This window comes from Schistocerca gregaria, chromosome 2 (assembly GCF_023897955.1).
Source record: "Schistocerca gregaria isolate iqSchGreg1 chromosome 2, iqSchGreg1.2, whole genome shotgun sequence".
In the NCBI taxonomy this organism is placed as follows: domain Eukaryota; kingdom Metazoa; phylum Arthropoda; class Insecta; order Orthoptera; family Acrididae; genus Schistocerca; species Schistocerca gregaria.
This window is the reverse complement of record NC_064921.1, coordinates 728,987,335-729,014,542: the sequence shown is the minus strand read 5'-3', so window position 1 is coordinate 729,014,542 and position 27,208 is coordinate 728,987,335. Positions and strand designations below refer to the sequence as shown.

The following is a 27,208-nucleotide window of genomic DNA, read 5'->3' as shown; positions in this document are numbered from 1 at the left end:
CTGCTTATGCTGCTGCTGTGGTTATTATGCCATATTGCACTTTTTGAATTTTTAGCATTTCCTGTAAAAATGTAGCTTGACAGAAAAACAGACTTCAAATTTAAATTTATCAGTGATTTTTCATCACTATCTTAGATCATATATACTGATCTTCTATACTTGATAGAATAAATGTTCATTCATACTCTCAGTACATTTACAAAAAATTAAATTTTACTATCAATAACTTTGTTCATTACAGTACCACATGTTCACTATCTTACTGTAGTGCTGTTCTGCCATCCAGTGTATTACCTTTAACAAATTAATGGCATTATGAAGCTTTTGAGTAGTTAATTTAATAGTCAAAATTTAGCCAGCAAAAGTCAAAGAAAATTCAAGTCTAAAAGTAACCACCCCGGGATAGCAATTTAAAGTTTGAATTTTGCCTTGCCTTTGACAGTTCACTTAAAAATCATTATCCTCATCTCATTTAATTAGCAACTGCACTCTTTACAATAATAAGCATTAGCTGGTGTAAGTTACTTTAAATACACATACATTTCCAATCGCTCATCACTGAATGTCTCTTATTTCATGGCTACCGCTCCACAATGGTGCACTTCCTACTTATGGATATTCAGAAAATTGTGCTCTATTCGATCTACCCTACCTTGCTCTAATCTTATTGTCAGGTTGTTTTTCTCCACTTGTAGTAGAAATAACTATCTCCCCCCCCCCCCTCCCCTTTCCTTTTTTCATTGTAACATCTTTCAGTTTGTTTCTTCTTTCTCATTAGTATTTAAGCTCCTCTAAAATGCAACAATATTAGAAACAAAACATTATCTCAGCTTTATTAACACCAACAAACAATCACCTATGGCGTTCCTGAAGAAAATATTCCAAAATTTGCCTTAAATTAAGAATCTGTCAATGAAATTAAAATTAGTACAGCTTATGTGAACTGAATGATGACTTTTCCCCAACTATAAGTTCTATATTTTACCACTACAGTGCTACCTAGATATTTGCACTATTTTCACAAAATGAGTTCAAGTAACACAAATGAGTGATTATTTTTTTAATTCAATGCAATTGTAAAATGTCATGGCCGTTTGAAGGTCAAATTGTCAACTGACCTTTATGCAACTTCCATCCAACAAACTGTAACATTGCCAGGTGGGGTAGCACTGTCAAGGTGTAAAAACAGTACAAATATAATTACAGTATCTATAGCTTACACACACCCTATTATTCATGCCATACTCTTGCATGCAATTTCTCAGGCTCAATCATGGCTGAGGTTCAGTAATTTATGAAAATATAATACAATACTGGGTTTAAAAATTTGTAAACCAACCATTAGATATACAAACCCTATTTTTTAAATCAGCATTTCATATTACATAAATTCTCATCTTTCTGCTAGTGAGTGACACAGAAATTTAACATTCAAAACTGGTTCGCAAACAGCCAAAGCAGAGCCAAATCAGTACAAATGCGTGCAGCAGCCACTAACTGTGTACTATTTTCGTCAGAACTCTTCTGAAAATTTGCATTCTGTTGTCTTTTAATGACACTGACTTTTCTATTTCACTTTTGGAAGTGTTCCTATCTTCCCTGTGCAGTTTACTCATGAACCTTTCCAAATAAAACAGTGTACTTTTATCCTATGCTTTTATTTCTCAATTTTCTGTCTCAATTCCAACTATGTGGCCCCAGGACCAGGAGGAGAATTGGGAGGGCTGGGGGTGGTAATGAACAAGGAGGAGCAGGGTTGAAACAGTTCCTATGCTCTGCACTAGACCTCTCTACAGTTACAGAACCATGATCAGTCTCAAGATTCAACATGATTCTTATTTTGAATACAATCATTTTGGTGTTGAGCATCATCATTATAAATACTAAAGTCACTATGGATTTTTCAACCGTGTTTGCAGCAGTCCTCTTCAGGGTGATTAAACTGCTAGATTCTGGGATATCTTCCCTCTGTATATACTGTCTTCAGTTGCCATCACATTCTAGTCTGTCATTAAACAGTTTGAAGCAAAGATGCCTATAGAGAGGTGGCTGCATGATAGGATATTGCCCATGCTAGTCTAGTAGGTCACTGATAGGCATCACTGATTCAGCAGCTTGTAATCAGGGAAAGCATTTTCTTGCAGAACGATGTCAATGCCAAATGCCAGTTCCCTTACGACCACTTATTTGTAGTGTAGGTGCTGGGTCTCGTGGAGCTGCTGGCTAATGAGCACAGAGGTTTATTTGAAATCGCTGGCTGCCAGGCTATCAGCAACTTCTAGCCATCCATACTGTTCTTGCTGTTAGGTTGCTTGATTAATTTAGTAGTTTTTCCTTATTTTCTGTTGCAGCATCAATAGCTGCCAAGCAGGCACACTGAGTTTTTGAAACTGATGGATTGTCTACAGACATGGTGTTCAAATGTGTGGGGATTTCTAAGGGACCAAACTGCTGAGGTCTTCGGTCCCTAGACTTACACACTACTTAAACTAAGAACAAAACACACACACACACACACACACACACACACACACACACACACACACACACCAGGGAGGACTTTAACCTGTGATGGGAGTGGCTGCGCAGTCCGCGACTTGGCCCCTCAAACCGCGAAGCCACGCTGTGCAGCAATCGTGGTGTGTTACACATGTTGCACACAAGTGTTAATGCTCCGACATGCAAGTGCTAATCAATATCCTGATTTCAGTAACACAGACTTCTCTGCATTAACAATGTAGTTGTTAGGTGCAATACTTCATGGGCCTCAACAGAACTCATCTTTCAACGGCATTGAAATACTGGTTTAATTTCGACACAGAACAGCATTTTTTCTATAATGTTGTTGACACCTCTCACTTAGGGCAAGCTTCTAACTCATTGCAAGTTCTTGCTGCTACATCCATTTACACAGAATGTTGTACAAAGCCCATTTAGTTCATGAGGAAGATTATCAGCATTGTTAATTTGGTGAGCTCATGTCGTCACTGTCTGTAGAACACCATTCCTTCGGGCTGGTTAGTGACTTAATTCCACAAGCAAATATCTGCTGCTATGTGTCTGTTTTCTATACACTTTATGCCCAAGTTTGCCACTAGATGATGTGCGTACTTCTACCTCCAAGAAGGAATGGTACCATTGTTCTCCTTTTCTAGCACAAACTGACGTTTTGATAAAAGCTGACGAGACCCACATGAAATGTACACTGTTCTGCTCCTCCAAGCGGCAATCTGAAGAAAGTGTCATCCACGAACCTCAGCCAAAAATGTGGCCTGAGCAGTGTGGTACGTACTGCTGTTGTTTTGAATACTTTCATGAAAATGTCAGCTGTCACAGGTAAAAGGGGGAGCCCATTGCCAATCCATTTGCCTGCTCACAGAATTTGCACTGCTAACTGAAATGTGTTGATGACAAGCAAAACTGCAACAGATTGTACATGTTTGGTGACACATATCACATAAAGGAAGAGTCACCCTAAGCAATCTCAGGAATCCCAAAGATACTACAATTTTACAAGCAGACAGATAGACTGGCAATGGTCACCCATTTTTCACCTGTAACAGCTGACACATCCATGGAAGCATTCATACAAACAGCAGCAGGTTCTGCACCCCAGCACCAATGCTGCTGGCTAAGGTACGTGGATCACACTTTGGCGTATGGCAACATTTGCAAGCAGAACTCTGCACATTTCACCAACAGCTTATATAGAAACACTGTTCACATTAAAAAACAACAATGGTACAGTTACTTTCCTGGATGTACAACTATGTATACAAGAACATCTAGAAGCAAATTGCAACAAACTTGCAACAAGCAATGAGGTACAGAAAAGATGAAACAAAGAAACAGAAGGCAAGCAACCGCAATGGCAAGGCACTACCTGCACTGCACTGCACTACACTGCACTGCAGAGGAATTAAGCCAACATTCCAGAGTGGCTGGTAGAGCCGATGTCTGATGAGGCCCCAAAAGAGGTTCCAGAGAGGCATCTACAAACTTAAAAGTGGCTGTGAAGAAGTTATGTTGATGAAATCATGAGATTGATAACCTCTTGCATATCACAGCACGAACATATGTATGACTTAGGTAATTCAATAAATTATCTACTGCTGAATATCACAAGGACTGAGGCTGACCCATCAACTGTTTGGAAACCAGTGTGCTTGCTCAACAGCTGTGGATGCAGCAATGGAAAACAGAAAAGGCTATTGAAATAAATGCCCCAACAGCTTGAACATGGAGAATAGCTACAAGTTACCAATGGCCTGTCTGCCAGAGATCCCAATCCAAAGGGCTTTGTGTGTACAGCAGTCACTGGATCCACAAGAATCAGTTCTACAATTTAAACAAGCATCCACATGAGCGCTGTTATGTTGAATTGACATTGCACTGCAGAAAAACACTACCCTGAGTAAAGGCTGCCGATTCACTGTTACCTATCAATCAACAACCAGAACAACATGGACAATATTGCAGAGCCACACCTTTATAGACATATTTATTTCTAACTGCCCAATGGCCCACAAAAATGTGATGTCAGCAGTCATCTGGCAACCAAAGTAAAACAATATAAAGGATGATTCAGCCACAGCTTGCCTCAAATATTCCTGGAACTGTTTAAGATATCAATTCGGTTTTCACCCAGATGAATTGGGATGACATATAGTCTCTCTTTATAGCTACATTAATTACAGAAAGAGCACCATCAACATTGCTTTTTTCAAATGGAACTAGAATAATTTCTGCTGCTAGTATTTCAGTTCTATACTAGAGGAACTCAATACTGCTTCACCCTTCAAAATACGATTGTTAATTCTGAAGTAAACACAATAATTAGACATTTTTTCAAAGAAAAATCTGCACTGGCTGTATGAATGATTTTTATTAACACTGCAACCTGTTTCACACCACTTATCGGCACATCCTCAGGCAATCTGCAAAAAATTTACATCATAAGAGCTCGTATAAACTATTTGATCCCCCAATACTGAGGTGTAAATTAAACTTTTAAATAGCCAGTTTTTTTAATGAAACAAGAAAGTACTCACATGCACTATTTTAACATAGTAACATTGAACATTGCCCTGTAGCCACTCCCCACCATTCACGTCCAATATACCGTCATCTGGTGAAAGCGATAGCTAAAATTTAAAAATCTTTTTTAGCCTTACCCCTACAGCTTACTTGTTAGTAGGCCCTGTCCAATATATTTTTATGCATACTCCGGGCCTTACATATTCAGAACCGCCACATTTATTATTCTTATGGTTTTAACTAACTACCCATTTTTTATATTGGCCACCTAGTATGGTATTTAAAAAAACACAGACAAAGGAATTGTTTATCAAATGTTTAGCACCCCCCCCCCCCTTTCACACCTTGTACACGTCATCCGGCCTCTGGCAATTCTCGCGCCACTGCGTGTGTGCTTTCTGGGTTTCGGCCAGTCAGTCAGGCCGTGTCCGCATCTGTGTGGCTCCTCTCAACTTGCACGGTATGTTCCGATATGTTTACATGGCCCTAATTCCACTGTTTGTTCGTGCTAATGTTCCGCTCTTAGTCGTTCGTGTTTAGGGGAGTTTTATCAGCGTCGTATTTTATTTTTATTTTATAGGTCATTGCCACTCCCATCATAATATATTTTTATTTAAAAAACACTTTAAAATTTTGACTATCGTTTTCACCAGATGACAGTATATTGGACGTGAATGGTGGGGAGTGGCTACAGGGCAACATTCACCGTTACTATGTTGTAAATAGCGTATATGAGTACTTTCTTGTTTCATTAAAAAAACTGGCTATTTAAAAGTTTAAAGTGGAGGATTGATTAGTTTATATGAGCTCTTATTATACTATTTTTGTACAGATTGCCTGAGGATGCACCAATAAGTGGTGATAAAATGGTTGCAGATTTAATAAAAATCATTCATACAGCCAGTGCGGAATTTTCTTTGAAAAAATGTCGAAGTTTGGCTGCGTTTGCCCGCCCTACAAAACAATAATTAGCTTAGCATGGATCTCTTCTGAATATTAAAACAATTGCAGTCGTACATGAAACTTAGTGATTTGATATCCAAATAAAGGAATACATCACTTCAGATAAAGGAGAATCTAGAGTTTTGCACTGCTGTGACTCCAGTACAAATAAGACACAGAGGAGATGTAGTCTTCATTCTGCTTGTGTTGTTCACGTATGGTTGAGTACTTGCTACTTTGAAATCATTATCGTCTTTCACAACACAAGAGAAAATAGATACACTACTAATGGAGTGATCGAAACAGTTGTTCTGGCAGCTGTTGATAATGATCCATGTGTTAGCTCCAGAGAAATTGCATGTGCTCTGGATTAAGTCAGCCTAGCATTGTATACAGTGATGGATAGTCCCTGAATCTAGTAAAATACTTGCTCTGAAGATAGCCTCTGCAAAGATGGCTGAAACTTAGGTTGTATAGCTGTTTTAGTGGTCCGAAATAACTGTACCGAAATTGACACTGGCTATGGAATCCTATTTTCACTGACGGAAAACACTTTCCACGAAAGACCAGAAAAATGTAAAAATACTACTAATTTTCTCTCTAAATGTTTTTCATTTCCTATGTTTACACTTACTCTCATTTGTAAAAGTTGTGACAGCATGGCAATAATAAAATAATGCTTAATGCATTGCTACTTATGACTGATAACAATGCTAACAATTAACCTCTCTTTAAATTACAGAGTTCACAGTTATGGTCACAGTTTATTTTATTAACTTTTACAGTAGGTTTTTGCTTCAGAGCTGATACAAGACAGCTAATGTACCATTTATTTCTATTATAACACACTGACCATAAGCCTTAACAGTCATATTTTCAACTTGTATTAATTGTTTTCTACTCTCCTTCAGAATGTTAAAGTGTGTTTATATGTTTATATCTGTAGAATCAAAGTTAGGGAGAGGAGATAAGCTGCTTTCAATTTTTTGTTAAACAGTAACAACTATGGGATATAGATTAGAACCATCTTAGTAATTACCGTCTGTTGAAATAGAAAATAGCCAATCTCTCAAGTTTCTATGATGCCGTAGCAGTGGCACAAGTGACTGCAATACACACATCTCCCACAACTTCATCATCACATTCTGACAGGAAGTGAAGGTAATGTCAGAGGTATACAATGCCAGTCAGCTCTTCAAAGAGCCTAAATGGTCAGTCAGGCAGTGACACGATTACAGTACATAGGTTGCTGTCACAAAGATCATTGATTAATAACCATTGTAGAGAAGCCACGAGATTGGGGAAAGTGATCGTACCATCAGGAGCCCAAAAGATGCAATGAAGCGAGTACCAATACTGTCATTAAGAGGAGACAGATCAATATTGGAAAGAAGTTGGTCAAACAGAAGACCCTACCAGACACAGTGGTACTTAGCCATAGGGAGTACTGTGCACTGAAATTGCCAAACAAGGTAGATTGGGCGGGGGTTATTGGATTATGTTGGTCAGCTCAGGGTGAGTGAGTGTCTTGCCCGGAGGTAAATTAATATTAAAAATGGTGATAACTGGAATCATTTGCACTTGCACTGTAATTGTTTCCAACATGGTATGGTAGGGTGTCAGTTATCCAGTCATTGACAAAATCAGTTAAGTGTGTTTCCTGGAGAGCAACACAAATCGTAGAACAAGAGGAAGTTAGTTGTAGTTGCAGAACGTGAGAGTAATAATACTGGTATTGAGGGTGGCCTCATTAGGTATGAAGGGGTCAGGACAGGATGTAACTTATGATCAGTGTCTCACACTGGTGAGTGTGGAGCAACATTCGAGTCATACGGCATGGGGGGATCTGGCACATGCAGAGGGGCTTTCTTCCAAGATTTATTATTCTTCTCCTCCAACTTTACAACTTTAGGTGGTCAAAATTCTTGCGAAGTTTTTCCCCTTTGGGTGTAGGGACAGAAGAACAGTGGGAGCAATCCTTGAACCTACAGTCCATTTCCCCTTAAGCTGCTGGCTGATGCCGGGTCTTTAATCTGTGGATAACTGGGGAGCCTCACCTATGCACATTAGTGAGGGATGCTGTTGCTGCAGCTGGTTGTGGTGAGTAGTTCCTGAAGATGGTGCCGCAGTAACCACGGGGAGAGCTGGTCTATTGATCCCATGGTAAAGTTTACTTGCGTGACTACTGGATGCTGATGTTGAGGGAGTGAATACATCATGTACAGCTGTGACATGGCCACAGTAGAGGCAAAGATCGATGTAATCCTGTCGTAACCACATCAAGTCTAAATCCAAAGAGTGGGTCATCAGTTAAGTACAACTATTACCAGTGAATGCTTGTTTATTACAAATACCAGCATGCAGCCAGAAATGAACTCTTGGGTAGTGTGTGCTGCTTAAATACTCAAGAATATACAAATATAGTAAATTCTGAAAACCTTTAAGATGTGATACATACTAAATAACAAATAACTCTGATGATCAGGTTTCAGGTGGAAACCCAAAATGTACCAGTTAGCAATGGTAATAGTTACACCATACTGCATTCACCACAGCTTGCTCTTCTGGAGAAACAACAACCTGCTGCTTCAGAAGTTCTCACATCCTCTTCATTATGATGAGCATTGAATATAGCCTGTTGAACCTTCACATTCATCGAGGTAGGTTTTCAGTTTCCTTGAACGAGAACATCCTCCCCCGATCACTGATCTTTGCCGCAAGACTGCAGCAGGGCTTCAGGTACAGAACACGGACAACACGGCACTTTTGTCGCCTTGATAATGGGTCATAATCCACGACCGCGTATGCGACATCCGGCAAGCGATCAAGGACATGATATGGCCCAAAGCAGCACTTCAGTAACTTTTCCAACAGAACCTCTTTCCACACAGGCACACAAATCCACACCAAGTCTCCCTCGCTGTTTCGCACAGGCAGTGCTTGGCATTATAGTGCTCTTGGTCTATGTTGTGGGGGTCCAAGGTCTACATGCGAGGCAGCTATCTTGCTTCTTCGGTCCTGATGATGAGACGTTTCACATAGTCACTCTCAGTATTGCCCAACTGAAACGGGAACAGTGCAACCAATGTCGTTTCAATCTCATGACAGTGAAATGAAAAGAACAGTGTGAAGCCTTGTAGTACCTTGGATCAATCGTTTTATGTGAGTGTCACGATAGGCCGTATTGTATCCTGATCTCTCTTTTTGACAGCGGTGTACATGGAAAGCATATGTGCCAACATCTTATTTAAGTGTTCTGCGAGACCATTTGGCTGTGGGTGGTAGGCAGTTATCACCTTGTGGGTGATGTCTCAATTTGAAATTACTTCTGATAGTGGTCAAGTTTTCCAGTCGAGACTAGTAGCAGAGATCATCACAAGGGATGCACCATCCTTCAAAATGATGTCACCTACAAGAAACGTAATTTTGGAGCTTCAGTTGTCAGTACAGCTTCGGTGATAGCATAGTAGGCAAGTCAGTTAGTGCCGACTATTCTTGTTTGTTGGCATTGGGAAACACCCCAAGCCATTGATTCCAATCATTGTCAGTAGTCGATGCAGAAGCACCATGTGCTATCCTCCCCCTTCAAATGGAACATGGGGAAGGGCAGAGGACACACTAAAGGTTCAATGAAGTCATCTTGTAGCACCTTGGTGTTCGACCACATGCTGCTTGATCTCTCTTTTCTCCACTACAGATCTGAAAACCTCCGAAAAGTGGCGCACAACAGCTAATGCTCTCTGATGATGATCAACATCAGCATCCCCCCTTGGTTTGTTGTTGTGGTAGTTACGCAGAATTCTTTGTCAATAGCATTAAGCTGGCCTTCCTGGACTGGTTCGGCTGTCCCTACGCAAATGCCTTGAGGGATGAGATGTGGCTGCTTATGTCAATGAGTGATCCACAGTTCTCCTTGACTACCTAAAATGCTTATGAGAGTTGCTGGCATGTAGCTTTCATTTACCAGCCTGAGAATATTTCTGCTATCAACAAAAGATTCACAGTTTAACTGAGTTTCCAGACTGATGACAGACTCGTCTTGCTGCTGCTGCTGATGATGATGGACAACAATGTCACCAGAAATAGTTTTGTTATGTGTGCTTGTTGAAATAGCTTCGTCAATCTGGAGCTCTGATCTTCCACAGTCTATGACTGCATGTGATGCCTGTGAGCAGTTCCATACAAGAACATTATAACTATATTCAGATAAGATGACAAAGTCTAAAGGCTGTGTTTAATCAACTAGTGACCGGACAGGTTGGCTATCAATGACGATGTCAATGCGATTTCCTGACATCTTCAAGACTATCACCCATGGAGGATTTTCATCTGTGGTGACCTCACCTCCATAGACAATCACCTACGTAGTTTTCCCGAATTTTGGTATCTATGCAAGTGACCGATACCTGTGAATTGCAACGGGTAACAGCTAAAGCATGTTGGCGAGTAAAATGATGGGTTTTGTCCCACATGTCAACTAAAATCGGTTGCAGACGATTGGTGCAAAAATAACCGCCTTCTTTCTCTGCAGTTCTGCAGAGGAAACAAACCAATGTGTAGTCTTCTGTCCCCAAATGTGGAGGAGTTGGTAGTCCTATGGTGGTCAGGCGCCGAGTGGGTGGTTGATGGCTGCGGCGTTAAATCCGAATTGGACAAATCCATTCTTCCTGGATGCATAACTATTGCCAGAGATTGGTGCTTAAGATTAATACAACATTCTATATTACCTCCCGACATACGAGGTTAACATTCACGGTCGCTACATCTTGCTTAGTTCATCAGACAGTTCTGCCTGTCATAAAATGCTTTTCTTTCTTCTCCTACAACATAGTGTAGGAGAGAGGCAAAGACATGGCAGTCTTCCCCAAATATCACAGGGGCCACATTCTGGAGAGGGCCATACATCTTTTGTTAACTCCTTTATGCTGCATTTCCTCAATGCGCTGACACCATTTGATGAATTCCTCTGTTGTTGTCACATCCCTTACCAGAAGTTGTAAATTGCCATAGCTGTGTTGGAAAAGTACCAGAGCTTCAAGCGTTGATAGAAAGCACTGAATCTGAAAGAGTTATAGAAACAGAAAGCTGGCTACAGCCGGAGATAAATTCTGTAGAAATTTTTACAGAGGCACAAACCGTGTTCAGAAAGGATAGAGTAAATAAAATAGGTGGTGGTGTGTTTGCATCTGTTGGTAGTAGTTTATCTTGTAATGATGATGTAAATAAAATAGAAAGAAACTTCCACATGGGAAAAATATATTAAAAACAAAGATTCCAAGACTTACCAAGCGGGAAAGCGCCGGCAGACAGGCACAATGAACAAAACACACAAACACACACACAGAATTACTAGCTTTTGCAACCGATGGTTGCTTCTTCAGGAAGGAGAGGGAAAGACGAAAGGATGTGGGTTTTAAGGGAGAGGGTAAGGAGTCATTCCAATCCCGGGAGCGGAAAGACTTCCCTTAGGGGGAAAAAAAGGACAGGTGTACACACGTGTGTGTGTGTGTGTGTGTGTGTGTGTGTGTGTGTGTGTGTGTGTGTGTGTGTGCGTGCGCGCGACTGTACACCTGTCCTTTTTTTCCCCCTAAGGGAAGTCTTTCCGCTCCCGGGATTGGAATGACTCCTTACCCTCTCCCTTAAAACCCACATCCCTTCGTCTTTCCCTCTCCTTCCTGAAGAAGCAACCATCGGTTGCGAAAGCTAGTAATTCTGTGTGTGTGTGTGTGTGTGTGTTTTGTTCATTGTGCCTGTCTGCCGGCGCTTTCCCGCTTGGTAAGTCTTGGAATCTTTGTTTTTAATTTATCTTGTAATGAAGTTGAAATAGACATCTAGATGTAGATGTTCCTGCAAATTACTATGGGTTGAGGTTATATTCAATAGCCGTACCAAAATAATAATTGGATCCTTCTACCACCCCCCCCCCCCCCCCGACTCAGATGAAATAATAGCTGAACAATTCAAAGAAAAACTTGAATCTCATTACAAGTAAGTATCCTACTCATACAGTTATAATTGGTGAAGACTTAAATCTACCCTCAATTTGTTGGTGAAAATACATGTTCAAAGCCAGTGGTAGACAGAAAACATCTTCCAAAATTGTACTAAATGCTTTCTCTGAGAATTAATTTGAACAATTAGTTCATGAGCCCACACAAATTGTAAATGGTTGCAAAAACACACTTGACCTCTTAGCCACAAATAATCCTGATCTAATATAGAGCGTCATGACAGATACGGGGATTAGTGAACACATGGTCATTGCAGCGAGGCTCAAAACCATATCAACCAAAACCACTAAAAGTAAACGCAAAATATATCTACGAGAGACTCTCCATTCCTTCCAAGTTAATTATGCAAGTATAGACCGGCTCAAATTGAAAGATACAGTATCAAAAGCAATAGATAGATTGATACTGCACAAGTGAAGAAAAGATGGGCCTGATCCACCATGGTACACAAAACATGTCAGAACACTGTTGCAGACAACGAAAAAAGCATGCCAAATTCAGAAGAACACAAAATCCCCAAGAATGGCTAAGTTTCACGGAAGCTCAAAATTTAGTGCCGACATCAATGCGAGATGCTTTTAATAGTTTCCACACTGAAACATTGTCTCAAAATATGGTAGAAAACACAGAGAGATTCTGGTCATATGGAAAGTATGCCAGTGGAAAAAAACAGTCAATACTGCGACTGCGTGACACGATTGGAAATGTTACCGATGATGGTGCTACTAAAGCGGAGTTACTAAATAGTTTTCCGTAATTCCTTCACGAAAGAAGATGAAGTAAATATTCCAGAATTCGAAACCAGAACAGCTGTTAGCATGAGTGACATAAAAGTAGATATCTTAGGTGTTGCAAAACAACTCAAATCACTTGAGAGAGGCAAGTCTTCCGGCCCAGATGGTATAACAATTAGGTTCCTTTCAGAGTATGCCGACACAATAGTGCCTTTCTTAGCAATCACATACAACCGCTCACTTGACGAAAGGTCCATTCCTGAAGACTGGAAAGTAGCACAGGTCACACCAATATTCAAGAAAGGAAATACAAGTAACCCACTGAATTACAGACCTATATCACTAACTTCAATTTGCAGTAGGATTTTGGAGTATACACTGCACTCTAACATTATGAATCACCTCGAAGAAAATGACTTATTGATACATAATCAACAGAGATTCAGAAAATATCGTTCTTGTGAAACACAGCTAGCTCTTTATTCCCATCAAGTAATAAGTGCTGTCGACAAGCGATCTCAGGCTTGATTCCATATTCCTCGATTTCCAGAAGGTTTTTGATACCATCCCTCGCAAGTGACTATTAATCAAATTGCGTGCATATGGAGTATCATCTCAGTTGTGTGACTGGATTCATGATTTCCTCTCAGAGAGGTCACAGTTCGTAGTAATAGACGAAAAGTCAGAGTAGAACAGAAGTGGTATCTGGTGTTCCCCAAGGTAGTGTCATAGGCCCTCCGCTGTTCCTGATTTACATAAATAATCTAGGTGATAATTTGAGCAGCCCCCTTAGATTGTTTACAGATGACACTGTAGTTTACCGTCTAGTAAAATCATCAGACGATCAATTCCAATTACAAAATGATCTAGAGAGAATTTCTATATGGGGCAAAAAGTGGCAATTGGCACTAAACAAAGAAATGTGCAAGGTCATCCACATGGGTACTAAAAGAAATCCAATAAATTTTGGGCATACGATAAATCGCACAAATCTAAGAGCTGTCAATTTGACTAAATACCTAAGAATTACAATTATGAGCATCTTAAATTGAAAAGACCACATAGATAATATTGTGGGGAAGGCGAAACAAGACTGCACATTGTTGGCAGAACACTTAAAATATGCGCCAAACCCACTAAAGAGACAGCCTACATTACATTTGTCCATCCTTTGCTGGAATATTGCTGCACGGTGTGGGGGATCCTTACCAGGTAGGATTGACGCAGGACATCGAAAAAGCGCAAAGAAGGACAGCTCGTTTTGTGTTATCGCACAATAGGGGTGTGAGTGTCACTGATATGATATGCGAGTTGGGGTGGCAGTCACTGAAACGAAGGCAATTTTCTTTGCAGCAAGATCTATTTACGAAATTTCAATCGCCAACTTTCTCTCCCGGATACAAAAATATTTTGTTGACACCCAAATATCTAAGGAGAAATGATCATATTAATAAAAGAAGAGAAATCAGAGCTTGAACAGAAATATTTAGGTGTTCCTTCTTCCCACATGCCATTCGAGAGTGGAATGGTACAGAAGTAGTATGAAAATGGTTTGATGAACCCTCTGTCAGGCACGTAAGTGTCAATTGCAGACTAACCATGTAGATGTAGATTTAGAGCTTGGTACAATGTACATGTCTTCTGCAACTCCTTTCACAAAGTATCATATTTTGTTGGCTCGTGTCATGTTAATATTCATGACATGGCATAGACTCAAAACATTCTATATATATGACAGAGTCAAATCACCATGACATTCGGCCCTGTTCTTCAACCGCTCTTTCACTAAATGGACTTGCTGCTGATTATCGCCAAATACTTTCTTCAATTTGGCTTGTAATTTGTCCCAGCTATTGACTTTCTCTCTTCATTGTTCTCTAGCCACTGCTGGGTCATACCATCCAAGTAAAAGTACAAATTTGCCACACACATCGTGTCATGTCATCCCACCTGTCTTATTTTGTGACTTGGTCGAATCCTTTCATCAATTTAGTCGAGTCCTGATCGGCATTTCTGGAAAACACCAATGGATGCCAGATTTGTGATGTTTTGGAATCCATTGGTCTTCTAAATATGCAGACCATGGACCAATGTATTGCTTGTATTCCGATTCTCATCCATGTAGGTGATGGCTTTTACATTGCCTAATTGAAGTTATTGATTTATTTACACGTCAAGTTCCGCAGGACCAAATTGAGGAGCAAATCTCCAAGGTCATGGAACATGTCAGTGCATGAAATTACAACATAAAAGTAATAACAGATAAAAATAAAATATTTATGAACCCGAGAAAAGTCAAGCTTTACGACTAAGTAAATGCAAACAACAATACAACAAGAATCAGCTTAATATTTCAAGGAACTGCTCAACAGAATAGAAGGAGTAACCCATGATGACACTCTTCAGTTTTGATTTGAAAGCACATGGATCACTGCTAAGATTATTGAAAATGGATGCAGCAATATACTGCACACCTTTCTGCACAAGAGTTAAAGAATTCCAATACATGATGTTTTGAAGTACCTAGCATCCTCACCAAACAATGTTACGTCATAAACAGACTCTAGTCCAAATCCAGAAACAAGGTCATCAATGAAGTGTAACACTTAGTACTGAAAGCACATACATTACGAACACCAATATTACGTGAGAAGAGAACTCCTGGACAAAGAATACTGCTCATACACTGTAGGTTTTCACAGCCGGTGTTGTCTTCAGTTGAAACTTCCGGGCTGAGAGGCCATAGTTGATGTATAAAATTTCCACCCAACGTTTCGTCTCCATCTGTCGGAGACATCTTCTGAGGTTGTCTGGCTATTGCCACTGAGGGTGCAGGTATCCTTGCATTTATGGAGCGCATAGAGGGCACCACCATCCGACACGTGATGCCGACGGTATGCATATCTTTGGAAGGTGGCATCATTCTCGATTAAGGGTAATCGATTGTCATTCTGGTGGCGCAATGTCGACATCCATATTTTGTTCAACTTTAAAACTTCCTCTCTTCTATTAAAATTATTATGGTGTTTGTGAATCTCTATTGATTCTCTATTCATGCGCACAATGGGATGCTTGTGCTAAAACACTTGTCTCATTAAATTTAATTTTGTAGTTCCCATCTCAGAAACATGCTCAGCTATGGCCGATTTTTCGATGAGTCCCAAGCGACAGTTTCTTTGATGTTCGGCTAAGCGGGTGTTTACACTTCTTTTCGTTGCTCCAATATATACTTGTCCACAACTGCATGGAATTTTGTATACCCCAGGTGCTGCTAGGGAGTGTCAGGCATATTTTGCAGTTCTTAAGTATTCCTTAATCTTCTTAGTGGGTCGGAAGATTGCTTCGATCCCAATACCGGGCCAGAACTTTCCTGATACGGTCCGTGGCTTTATTAATGATCGGTAGGAAAACTTTTCCAGTAGGTGACCGTTGTTGCTCTTGACTTCTTTTCTTCTTTGATGGAGGGCTCGATCAATTTCCTTGCTGGTATATCCATTTTTTATGAAGGCTGACCATAAGTGGTTTAATTCATCTTGCAAGTAAGCCGGCTAGCTTGCTGCAATCATGCATTTGAAGAATGGACAGCTACATTAAAAGCTTGGCTAATTTTATTGAAAAACTGAGGGAGATTAACATCAACCCAAGTGATATTCTTGTGAGCTTCAATGTAAGGGCATTGTTTACCATGGTGGGTGAAAGTTAAAACCAGTTATCTGTGATGCTAAAACAAACCGTGGCCAATATTTAAAGTTTTACAATTTATTGAGGTGTAAAGATCACTTGTCTCCTTCAAAGGTCAAAGTGATAATTTCATGGCTTTTTTCCTCTGACTTGCAAATTACAAGTCCCTCTTCCCTAAATTCATTAGAATGCAATATTGTACTACCCCTGCCTGCATATGAGTGAACTGTCTCTTACTGTCACATTCTTATCCTGCTCCAGTTTTGTTACCAACTCTTCCTTAATCTTGGATCCAGATGTTGATTTAGAAAATTCACCTTCTTGTTTATTTACGTATCTGCTGCTCCACATCACATCACTTGTACAAGGTGAATGATTGCTGTCTCTCATACCAGAATTTCCCATCATCACTTGGGTGATTCCAATATCATTATCATTATCACTTGGGTGATTTCAATATCACTATTTGACGTTATTCATGCAAGAGCAGCACTCCAAGATAGTACTTTTGGCAGTTACAGTACTTTTGAACCGTTGCATCATCAGACAATCTCCTAATAATAAAGTCTGCCATTTTGTTTCAGTTACAGTCACATTACCCCTTTACTGCTTGCTTTGTCAGCTTTAATGTACGTTGTAATAGTGAGAAGAATTAAGTGTGAAGCAGTACTGACAGCCAAGTTCTGTTACAGGTTTCATTATTCAGGATCCCATTATCCTGCTAGAACATAGCACCAGAAACACACAAAAAGAAGAGAGTATATTCAACTGCTACAGCTTCAAAGAAGGTCTTTATTGGAGTATTCGTAGCTCGCAGCAATCAATGTTCTCGATTTTACTCCCACTATTACTATGACAGTAGGGTGAAGCTTTATACAAGTGCCAGACAAAGTATTCAAATCATTATCATCAAGTAATGTACATATAACTATGTCAAATTAATTTTATGCATCTCTGAAAATAAGGCAAACTTTCAAATTTGCACCTGTGTGTGCCAGCCATATGTACTAACTATTAAGAGTCGAAACCATCACTTGCTGTTTCGACTGACAAAAAAGCTTCAATGATTAGATATTGTGATAACACTTTCACAAACACACCATTCGTGACAGACCACATGTCGCCAAATCTATTCTCCCATGACATAACATTTCATTAAGGTTTCCAATTCATTACTTCCAGAAATGTTCCTGCACTGAAGTGACAATATAGTGGAGAAATTTGTACCACAGCAAGGGCGACAATTAGTTGCTCAAGTCTGTACATACTTTGCATGGCACTATTTGCAGTTGACATAACGTGATCGTTTTAAGAAAATTTACAGCTTGTCCATGAAAGCATAATACTTGTTTAACAGCTTCCTGTTTATACACTTTGTGCATATATACCAAAAGCACTGAATAGTGAAAGCATGCACATACGTCAAACTACCCTGCCATGTACTCTTGTAAGTTTCATTTAACTCTGATCAGTTTCTTAGGGCGAGTCATTTCCTGAAACAAATTTACTACGCAGAAAGTTGTGTCCTTAATTTTACTTCAGGTTTATTTACTGGCATAATCACCTTTAACAAGGACCATATGGACAATGAAAATTGACAAGTATGTTATTAAATAACTAATGAAGTTTGAAGCCTAATTAACACACAATGTAAGCAATTCCCTAAAGCAGAGACAGTGACAACCATTTTTTTTTCTTTCTTTCTTTTTTCTTTTTTTGAGGGGTTTGTACACACACACACACACACACACACACACACACACACACACACACACACACACACACTCCGGAATGCTCTGGCGACAGTTGTATTACATCAAAACAAGAAATGTAGTTCCTGTAAACATATGTTTGAAAATCTTTTGTTTTTGAGTTATTATTGAAAGTTTGTTTGCAATTTAGGCGATTGGAGCTCATCAACACAGACTCATAATATATGCCTCAAATGTCCTCTGCTTGCTTCTATACATGCATACACTTGTTGAATCATGGACTGTCACTCCCTTTCATGTACTCCATCACAGTTTTGAATGGTTATGCAGACTTTCACAATGTGTCGATGAAGAGTTGCTGCTTAGACCAACTGTTGAGGGTGCACCCAGAGATAATAATCCAAAGGACTGAGGAACATGCAGGCCATTGAACTGGTCCTCCTCTACCTATTCACCTGTCATAGTAGATACTAGCCAGTGCATCTCTAACACAAACTGAAAGGTGCTGGAGCTCTTATCGTGTATAGCCCACATTTCTTCATATGTGTAGGGGTACATCATCTAGTAGGTCTTGTTGTTGGTTGTGGAAATTTGTCATTCCATCTCCATGTTAATTAGCATTCGGATGGCTGCACATGAAAATCAAATCATTCTGCTCATGAAATGAATATCCTGCCATTTTTGAATGGAGCACTTTCCATTAGCTCACAACCTGTACACAATGGACACGTTGAAGACAGATGAAAGACAAATGTAAACAAATCTCTGTGGCAACACTATGCCATCTAGGACAAAACAGAATTCAATGGGTGCATAGATAAATTAACTAATTGGGTTGTATCTGGAAAGCTGCTGGGCATCAAGTTTCATTATCAAGTCAAAAATGAAGGATTTTCTGTCATATATTTATTATGAACTTTTTCCTTGCTTTGGTGTAAGGAAGGAACCTGGCTCCAAAGTTTGTGAAAATATTTTTGGATCACTGTGTGTGTGTGTGTGTGTGTGTGTGCCCTATTTCTGTTTTTTCCTTGTGTGGCTTAAGTCAGCCCAAACAAATGAGTTCACTATGTCTTTCATTTGACACCCACTGTTGATGGAAAGCAAAGTGATTTTTAAAGCAGAATTTTATGTGCCCATTTTTATAGAGTGGTCTCTGATTAGTCTAGTGAGATATTTGTTTTATCGATATGTATTAACAGGAACAGTAAAAAATCGAAGAATAACCAGTACACCAGCAACAACAGGACTGTTCTAGCTTGTGCCAACAGCTACCGCCCAGCATGCAGCACTTGAATTGCAGCTGGATTGTTGTCTGTTCTTCATGTTTTACTGTTCCTGTTAATATTTATCAATAAACCAATAAACTAATTTGATACTGCTCTATCAAATGAGGATACTAAATTCCGACATAAAAATTGTTTTGTTTGTGATGAAAAACAAACTGACACTTTCTGCTGACACTGGGCATCCCATGAAAGACAGGACAAACAATAATTATTTGGTCTAACTTTAAATACACAATGCAAAAATGAAATTGGAAATAGCTGCTGAAACACCAGAGAAAGTGCACCTGATGACTTTTAGGAGTCTGTGTGTGTGTGTGGGGGGGGGGGTCGGCGGCGGCGGCGGCATGCGTGCGCTTCAATCACACTGGACTGAGGGTCAAGGGAGGGGAAAAAGCAATCTGGGGGGGAAAAAAACCCACAAAGGAAAACAACACAGCAACAAATAAATCTGCTTTAAAAGAAATCACAGTAACAAATCGTGTATTAATGTTCAGCTGTGAATGGACTATGAAATGTGACAGTAATGAGTCATCACCAATTTCATAGATGTAATTAGAAGAATCATTTATTACTTTATTGTGTTTAGAACAAAAGCTTTTAAAAGTGTGAAAAAAGATTAGGTTATTCATGCCAGGCAGAAACACCAACAAACACTGGAAAAAAACAAAAACAACTATCCTACCTGTAACACAATATAAGGAAGAATAGGGAAATGTCAAGGCAGCTAAGATATTTATCAGTTAAAGCTCTGATGGATCTTGATCAAAGTAAGAAGAGTTCATCTGAAATCCATAACAGGTCTGAGAAAACAACCACAGCATTATTAATGCAGTAACTGGTAGGAAAGGACTAATTTTTACTTTGATTCTAAACCAGCTACAGTTTTATATGCTGGAAAGGGACTGCATAGTGCAATTTGTCTCTGTTCTGATGGCAGCAACACAAATAAATAAGCAAACAGGGAACAGAACTAGCTTAAAATGAAGTGCAAACATCAAGTAACTACCTTTGATTCCAGTATTTCTCACACAATAACTCAGTAAACTGAAATAATTTACCAACTGCTAACTCAAGATTAAACTATTAATTTGTAGCTGAAGTGTCTAACCTACATAAAATACTATGCTATAAAGTGTCACTTCTTAAAATATGTGTTTCTTACAGTTATAAATAACCAAATCTATTAATACAAATGGCCTATGCTAAAGTAAAACAGAACATTACAAACTTAAATCCAATATACCCTAAATAATCAAGTTTTAACTTACTCTTTTCGGCTTTCTTATATTGGCTGTAAATTTTCCTCAACAGACCAAAAACTTTGTCCTTAGTAAAGAAAATGACAAAAATGGTTTTTAAAATGGTACCCAACTGCACAATTTTATCTAAAATAACCTTATTTTCAGAAATTTAACATAAGACACATACATTTCACTCTGCATTTTTCGAAAAATAGATGAATTCCATTATCTAAAACTAGCATATAGAGCTGGTACAGCTGACCACAGTATTTATAATACTGTTGCTATGTAGGCTTAAAAGCTCTGTAACACCCCAATTTTCCAAAGGAAAATTAGATAAGAATGGACAAGAATGATTTTCTAATTATTGCGTTAAACTGATTCAATATGCATTTCCAATTTATACCAGAGTTCCTCTCTCTAAAGAAGATTGATCGAGATTTACTAAATGAAGTAGTACATAACATTCAGATTCTTGTGAGTGATGCAACTCCTAACCACAGCTTTACCAGACAGCACATTACTAGAAACTTAGAGCTAATTACCCCTTAACATTTAAGTTTTTATAATTATTGTCTATTCCTATATTTAGTTAAGAAATGTGCTCCACTATTACAGTACAACTGACTACAGTGAAGTTGTGTATATAACCATTCAATTTTTTTCCAGTCTATTCTACCAACAACTCTCTTACAAAAACTCAAAGAAAAGACACAACTTATTATTCAGTTTTTAGCTGCCGAGGAAAAGAATGAAATAATCAGTCATTATCTTGTGAAGATAAAGCGAATATTATTATATTCCAGTCAAAGGGCATAAATGTGGAACTTTTCTTCAATTTCCAAGTGTAATTAAATTTTAGACACACCATTTACTTTTATTATTGCATAAAAACATAAAAATGGAAATTTGCTTCTGTGACAAATCTTAATAAATTAATCTAAAAACATCCCAAAATACCCTACAATGAAATACAGCTTTTATAAGAAAAGAAATTGATGAACGGCTTATGTGAGGTATCAAACTGTTTTAAGAATGGTTCACTTAAATGACACATGACTATCAAATTAGTCTTTAGAAAATACTAAATTAGGTCTTAACATCCACACAATGACAAGGTTATTAGGGGCTAAGTGCAAGCTGTCACACAATGAGGAAGGAAATCCAGTTCTTTCCTTTTCAAACGAACAATCCTGGCATTTGCCTTAACTTACTTTGGGAAATAATGGAAAACATTAAAATGGATGTTTGGATGGTGATTTTTCAACCCTACTCTTGTATGAGTCAAATGCCTTAACCACTTTCCTACCTCAAAGGTGATTTTGGAGAACTCATTTAAGTTTATTTCTGTAAATAAACAAGGCATTCGGCTGGTATAAATAACACAAAACTAATTCCATTCACATAATCATTATGAATTCTGTAAGTAGATGGATGGGCTATTGTGTTTCTCCAGACAGAAAAGATACAAATCAGCAGATCAAATACAATCAGAAACAGGATTTTCTTCACAGAGAACGTGAAACGGAGATGGTGAAGTGTAGGCTAGGGTAGTGAAGTGATGTCAGTCTTAATTTGGAAATATTCATATATATTTAGCAGAAATTTTCCCCGAACCTTTCAGCATACAACCACAATAAAATCCCGGAGTATGATACAGATGGTTTAATTGGACTGTTAGAATAATGATGATGAAACACTTATAGTACATGACAATACAACAGCTGTAAGTACTCTCATTTTATTTCCACATCTATCTTTGTCAGTTACCAAATTTGTAACGCATGTTACACAATCCTGCTTTCAAAAATTTGGCCAAAACGGACAGTTCTTTGTGCGGAAGAGGTGGAACATTGTCAGAGCTTTTCCAGTGTGACAGATAACATTTATGAAAGCACTTGTTCACATCAATGTCAATAACGGGAAAATGCATTGAATGCCTCAACAGACTTATAAAGATGCACACAAACAAATATTTTGTATGTGCCTGAAATAAAATAGCTACACTAAGGATAGACATGGGAAACCACAGAAAGACTCACCTTTGCACCTGGTGTGGGGACTGGTACAGCCAGGTGTACTTTTTTACGACAAAGTGATTCCAGAACATCAATACCTGTAAAAGAAGGAACACAGAAATAAGTAAGCTTTGCAGCAAATCTCTTCAAAAATGCTCCAAAAATATATTAAGTTAACAGTTTTTACTTAACAAAGCCATCACTTTTTGCGAACAAAACCTATTGCTCCTACTTCCCAATTATTCATAAAACTTTTACAATGGTAGTGCCCTTGGGTTTGCTGCAGATCCTAAAATCAACACGATGAGACATTTTGATGTTCCACCTGTCCGCCACCTTCAGCAGAGATGTTGCTGCTGCTGAGTCCCAGAGAAAACTAATGCGAAGGCCAGCAACCATAGTCTGATAACACATGCGTTGCCCACTACAGATGCTGTGTTCAAAACCGGGTTCTTGGTGCCCTTAGAATGTTGTGTTTTGATGTGGGATAGTATAGGGTTCATTGTCCTGACAAGAGGAAAACCCTTGTCTCAATCAAGTTGTCTGCCAACCTAATTTCAATGCCTCTTTATAAACACTGTCCCAAAAACCAGACATACTGGCACCCATCATGGTTTCAGTCATATGTCATCCCCTGCCCTTGGTTACACAATGTTCCACAAGTGTTGATTTTTAGGGTGTAGTAGCTTCATTTGGCAATGATGTTCCACACCGCTGTCCAAAACTGTGCGAGCTGACAGGCTGTTTTATAAATGGCAGGATTTGTAACTCCCAAACTGTCCTTGACAGAGCCTAGTAGTTACCTGAACTTGACAGGTGCACAGAACCCACTCTTCATGTCAAACTTCTTGAAATTCTTTCAGTCTTAAAGGATATGCTCCCAGGATAAAGAATAAAGACTAAGGATCTATACTCCTTTTCGTGCAACTCCAAATATGAACCACACTCTGTAGGGAGAAATTGCTTTGGATAGTAACCATCTTCCTTAAACACAGATGCCAAGAGCTTAAGTCCACATGTCAGATAGTTAGCATCAGAAATAACATACTGACTTCATACAAAATTTGTAAGTACACCACTGCATTGGTAGTGTGGGTGGCAAGTCCTTACATGCAGACATTGATCAGTTATGTATTGGTTTTCAGTAAACACCAGGGTTTTTTGTAAATCATAAATGGAAGCTTCTCATCATTTTCAACCTCCACAGAAAATTTAATGCTGGGATGAAGACAGCTGAAGTGGCTCAAAAATCTGTTGAGAGCATCATGTCCAGATTGCCAGACAAAGAAGGAGTTGTATTCAAGGACTCTACCAGAGGGACTCATGTAAGTAGAGATACTATCATTGAAACTCACAAACAAATCCATAGGACCCAGCCTCAAGTATTTCAACCATCAAATAAAATTCAACAAGTTGGAGATACAGTGAGCAGCAAATGGGCGGTAAATACTTTATCAGGCTGTAAATGGACACAATCAAATTACTAACTATAGGGCATCAGGATACTCCTTAGTTGTGTCTCTTTGGCAGATCAAACAACCATAGTGGAACGGAAGTACCAAGACACAGTTTCTTGTACAAATGTTTCAACAAAGTGCTTCTTTTCAAAAGTGATAAGAGTCTTGCATTTAATGCAGGCTGCTTCATTTAGCAATGAATCCCTTTTAAATACATAATAATCCCTTGTTCTGGTAAAACTGTTACTTCTTCACTATTTTTCAGGGAACAAATATCTGTTCTCCTCAGAAGAGATGTTATCCTGTACACACTGTGTGGGACACTTCTTGCCTATTTCTCCTCCTCGATCCTGGGGGGTGCTGTGTAATGTTTGTTCTATAGAACAAACAATTTTGTAACCAGAAATCTCCTTGGAGTGGAAGCAAAATTTAATATTGTCACTGTAGAAACATCAAACTTGTAACTTCGAAAGAATGTATCCCTTTCTGATGCTGTAGAACAAGAAAGCAGCCATTCAAATTTAGGAGGGCTGTCAGTTAACCTGAATTGTAAGTGCTCGGTCCATCTTTGATCACATGAAACAATCAACCCACTCCCAAACATCTCTTGGTAACTGCAAGGAGCAATCCAAATGTCTGTAAAATATATCTTTGGAAATAACATCCATTTGTCTATGGGTAATACAAATGTGTTCCCTTACAGTGTTTGCTGGCACATTTCTTAATCCTAATAGCCCTCCTGCAATCAATAAAATGGACAAATCTGGCAACATTAGTAATGATATCTCCCTCAAGCAATCTCAGTGAGAAGATGAGTGTCCTCAACAGCTTTCCGTTTCGCGTTTCGTCCTGAATTATTTTGGATAAACTCTAGAGGAAGTTCTTGCTGGGGTGCCAGTAACTAATTTTCCAAGATGTGTCCATTTTATTATTGGCAGGAGGGTTTAAAAGATTAAGCCTGATTATGGAGCTGTAGATTAAAACTGAAGAAACTGTAAAAAGGTGGGAATTTAAGGAGATGGGATCTGGATAAACTGACAGAACCAGAGGTTGTGGAGTGTTTCAGGGAGAACATTAGGGAATGATTTACAGGAATGGGGGAAAAAATACAGAAGAAGAAGAAGAAGAAGAAGAATGGGTAGTTTTGAAGGATGAAACAGTGACGGCAGCAGAGGATCAAGTAGGTAAAAAGACGAGGGCTAGTAGAAAACATTGGGTAACAGAAGATATATTGAATTTAATTGATGAAAGGAGAAAATATAAAAATGCAGTAAATGAAGCAGGCAAAAAGGAATACAAATGTCTAAAAAGTGAGATCGACAGGAAGTACAAAATGGCTAAGCAGGGATGGCTAGAGGACAAATGTAAGGATGCAGAGAGGTATCTCATTATGGGTAAGACAGATACTGCCTACAGGAAAATTAGTGCGACCTTTGGAGAAAAGAGAACCACTTGTATGAATATTAAGAGCTCAGATGGAAACCCAGTTCTAAGCAAAGAAGAGAAAGCAGAAAGGTGGAAGGGTCTGTACAAGGGTAATGTACTTGAAGATAATAATATGGAAATGGAAGAGGATGTAGATGAAGACGAAATGGGAGATATGATACTACGTGAAGAGTTTGACAGGATACTGAAAGACCTAAGCTGAAACAAGGCCCCAGGAGTAGACACTATTCCATTAGAACTACTGATAGCCTTGGGAGAGCCAGCCCTGACAAAACTCTACCACCTGGCAAGCAAGATGTACGAGACAGGCAAAATACCCTCAGACTTCAAGAAGACGATTAGAATTCCAATCCCAAAGAAAGCAGGTGTTGCCAGATGTGAAAATTACCGAATTCTGAGTTCAATAATCCACGGCTGCAAAATACTAACAAGAATACTTTACAACCGAATGGAAAAACTGGTGTAAGTCGACCTCAGGGAAGATCAGTTTGGATTGCATAGAAATGTTGGAACATGTGAGGCAATAACGACCCTACGACTTATCTCAGTAAATAGATTAAGGAAAGGCAAGTCTACGTTTCTAGCATTTGTAGATTTAGAGAAAGCTTTTGACAATGTTTATTGGAATACTCTCTTTCAAATTCTGAAGGTGGCAGTGGTAAAATACAGGGAGTGAAAGGCTATTTACAATTTGCAGAAACCAGATGGCAGTTATAAGAGTTGAGGAGTATGAAAGGGAAGCAGTGGATGGGAAGGGAGTGATACAGGGTTGTAGCCTATCCCCGATGTTATTCAATCTGTATATTGAGCAAGCAGTAAAGGACACAAAAGAAAAATTCGGAGTAGGAATTAAAATCCATGGAGAAGAAATAAAAACTTTGAGGTTCGCCAATGACACTGTAGTCCTGTCAGAGACAGCAAAGGACCTGGAAGAGCAGCTGAACAGAATGGACAGCATCTTGAAAGGAGGGTATAAGATGAGCACCAACAAAAGCAAAACGAGGATAATGGAATGTAGTTGAATTAACTCGGGTGATGCTGAGTGAATTAGATTAGGAAATGAGACACTTAAAGTAGTAAAGGAGGTGTGCTATTTGGGGAGCAAAATAACTGATGATAGTCGAAGTAGAGAGGATATAAAATGTAGACTGGCAATGGCAAGGAAAGTGTTTCTGAATAAGACAAATCTGTTAACATCGAGTATAGATTTAAGTGTCAGAAAGTCTTTTCTGGAAGTATTTGTATGGAGAGTAGCCATGTATGGAAGTGAAACATGGACGATAAATAGTTTGGACAAGAAGAGAATAGAAGTTTTTGAAATGTGGTGCTACAGAAGAATGCTGAAGGTTAGATTGGTAGATCATGTAACTAATGAGGGGGTGTTTAACAGAATTGGGGAGAAGAGAAATTTGTGGCACAACTTGACTAGAAGAAGGGATCGGTTGGTAGGACAAGTTCTGAGGCATACAGGGATTACAAATTTAGTATTGGAGGGCAGTGTGGAGGGTAAAAATCATAGAGGGAGACCAAGAGATGAATACACTAAGCAGATTCAAAGGGTGTAGGTTGCAGTAGGTACTGGGAGATGAAGAAGCTTGCAAAGGATAGAGTAGCATGGAGAGCTGCATCAAACCAGTCTCTGG

General features: G+C 39.0%; 1 protein-coding gene across 11 annotated transcripts in view; it reads right to left on the bottom strand.

Annotated features, from left to right (window-relative positions):
- LOC126334859 (tubulin monoglutamylase TTLL4-like) overlaps positions 1-27,208 on the bottom strand; it is a 189,593-nt gene that overhangs the window by 19,273 nt on the left and 143,112 nt on the right. For 10 of the 11 annotated variants that reach the window (XM_049997533.1, XM_049997529.1, XM_049997535.1 and 7 more), the window contains exon 16: positions 22,687-22,760. In XM_049997533.1, coding sequence (XP_049853490.1) covers positions 22,687-22,760 — 74 coding nt within the window. Of the gene's footprint in view, positions 1-20,085; positions 20,186-22,686; positions 22,761-27,208 lie in introns of all 11 variants that reach the window. The other variant, XR_007564781.1, reaches the window with a different exon arrangement.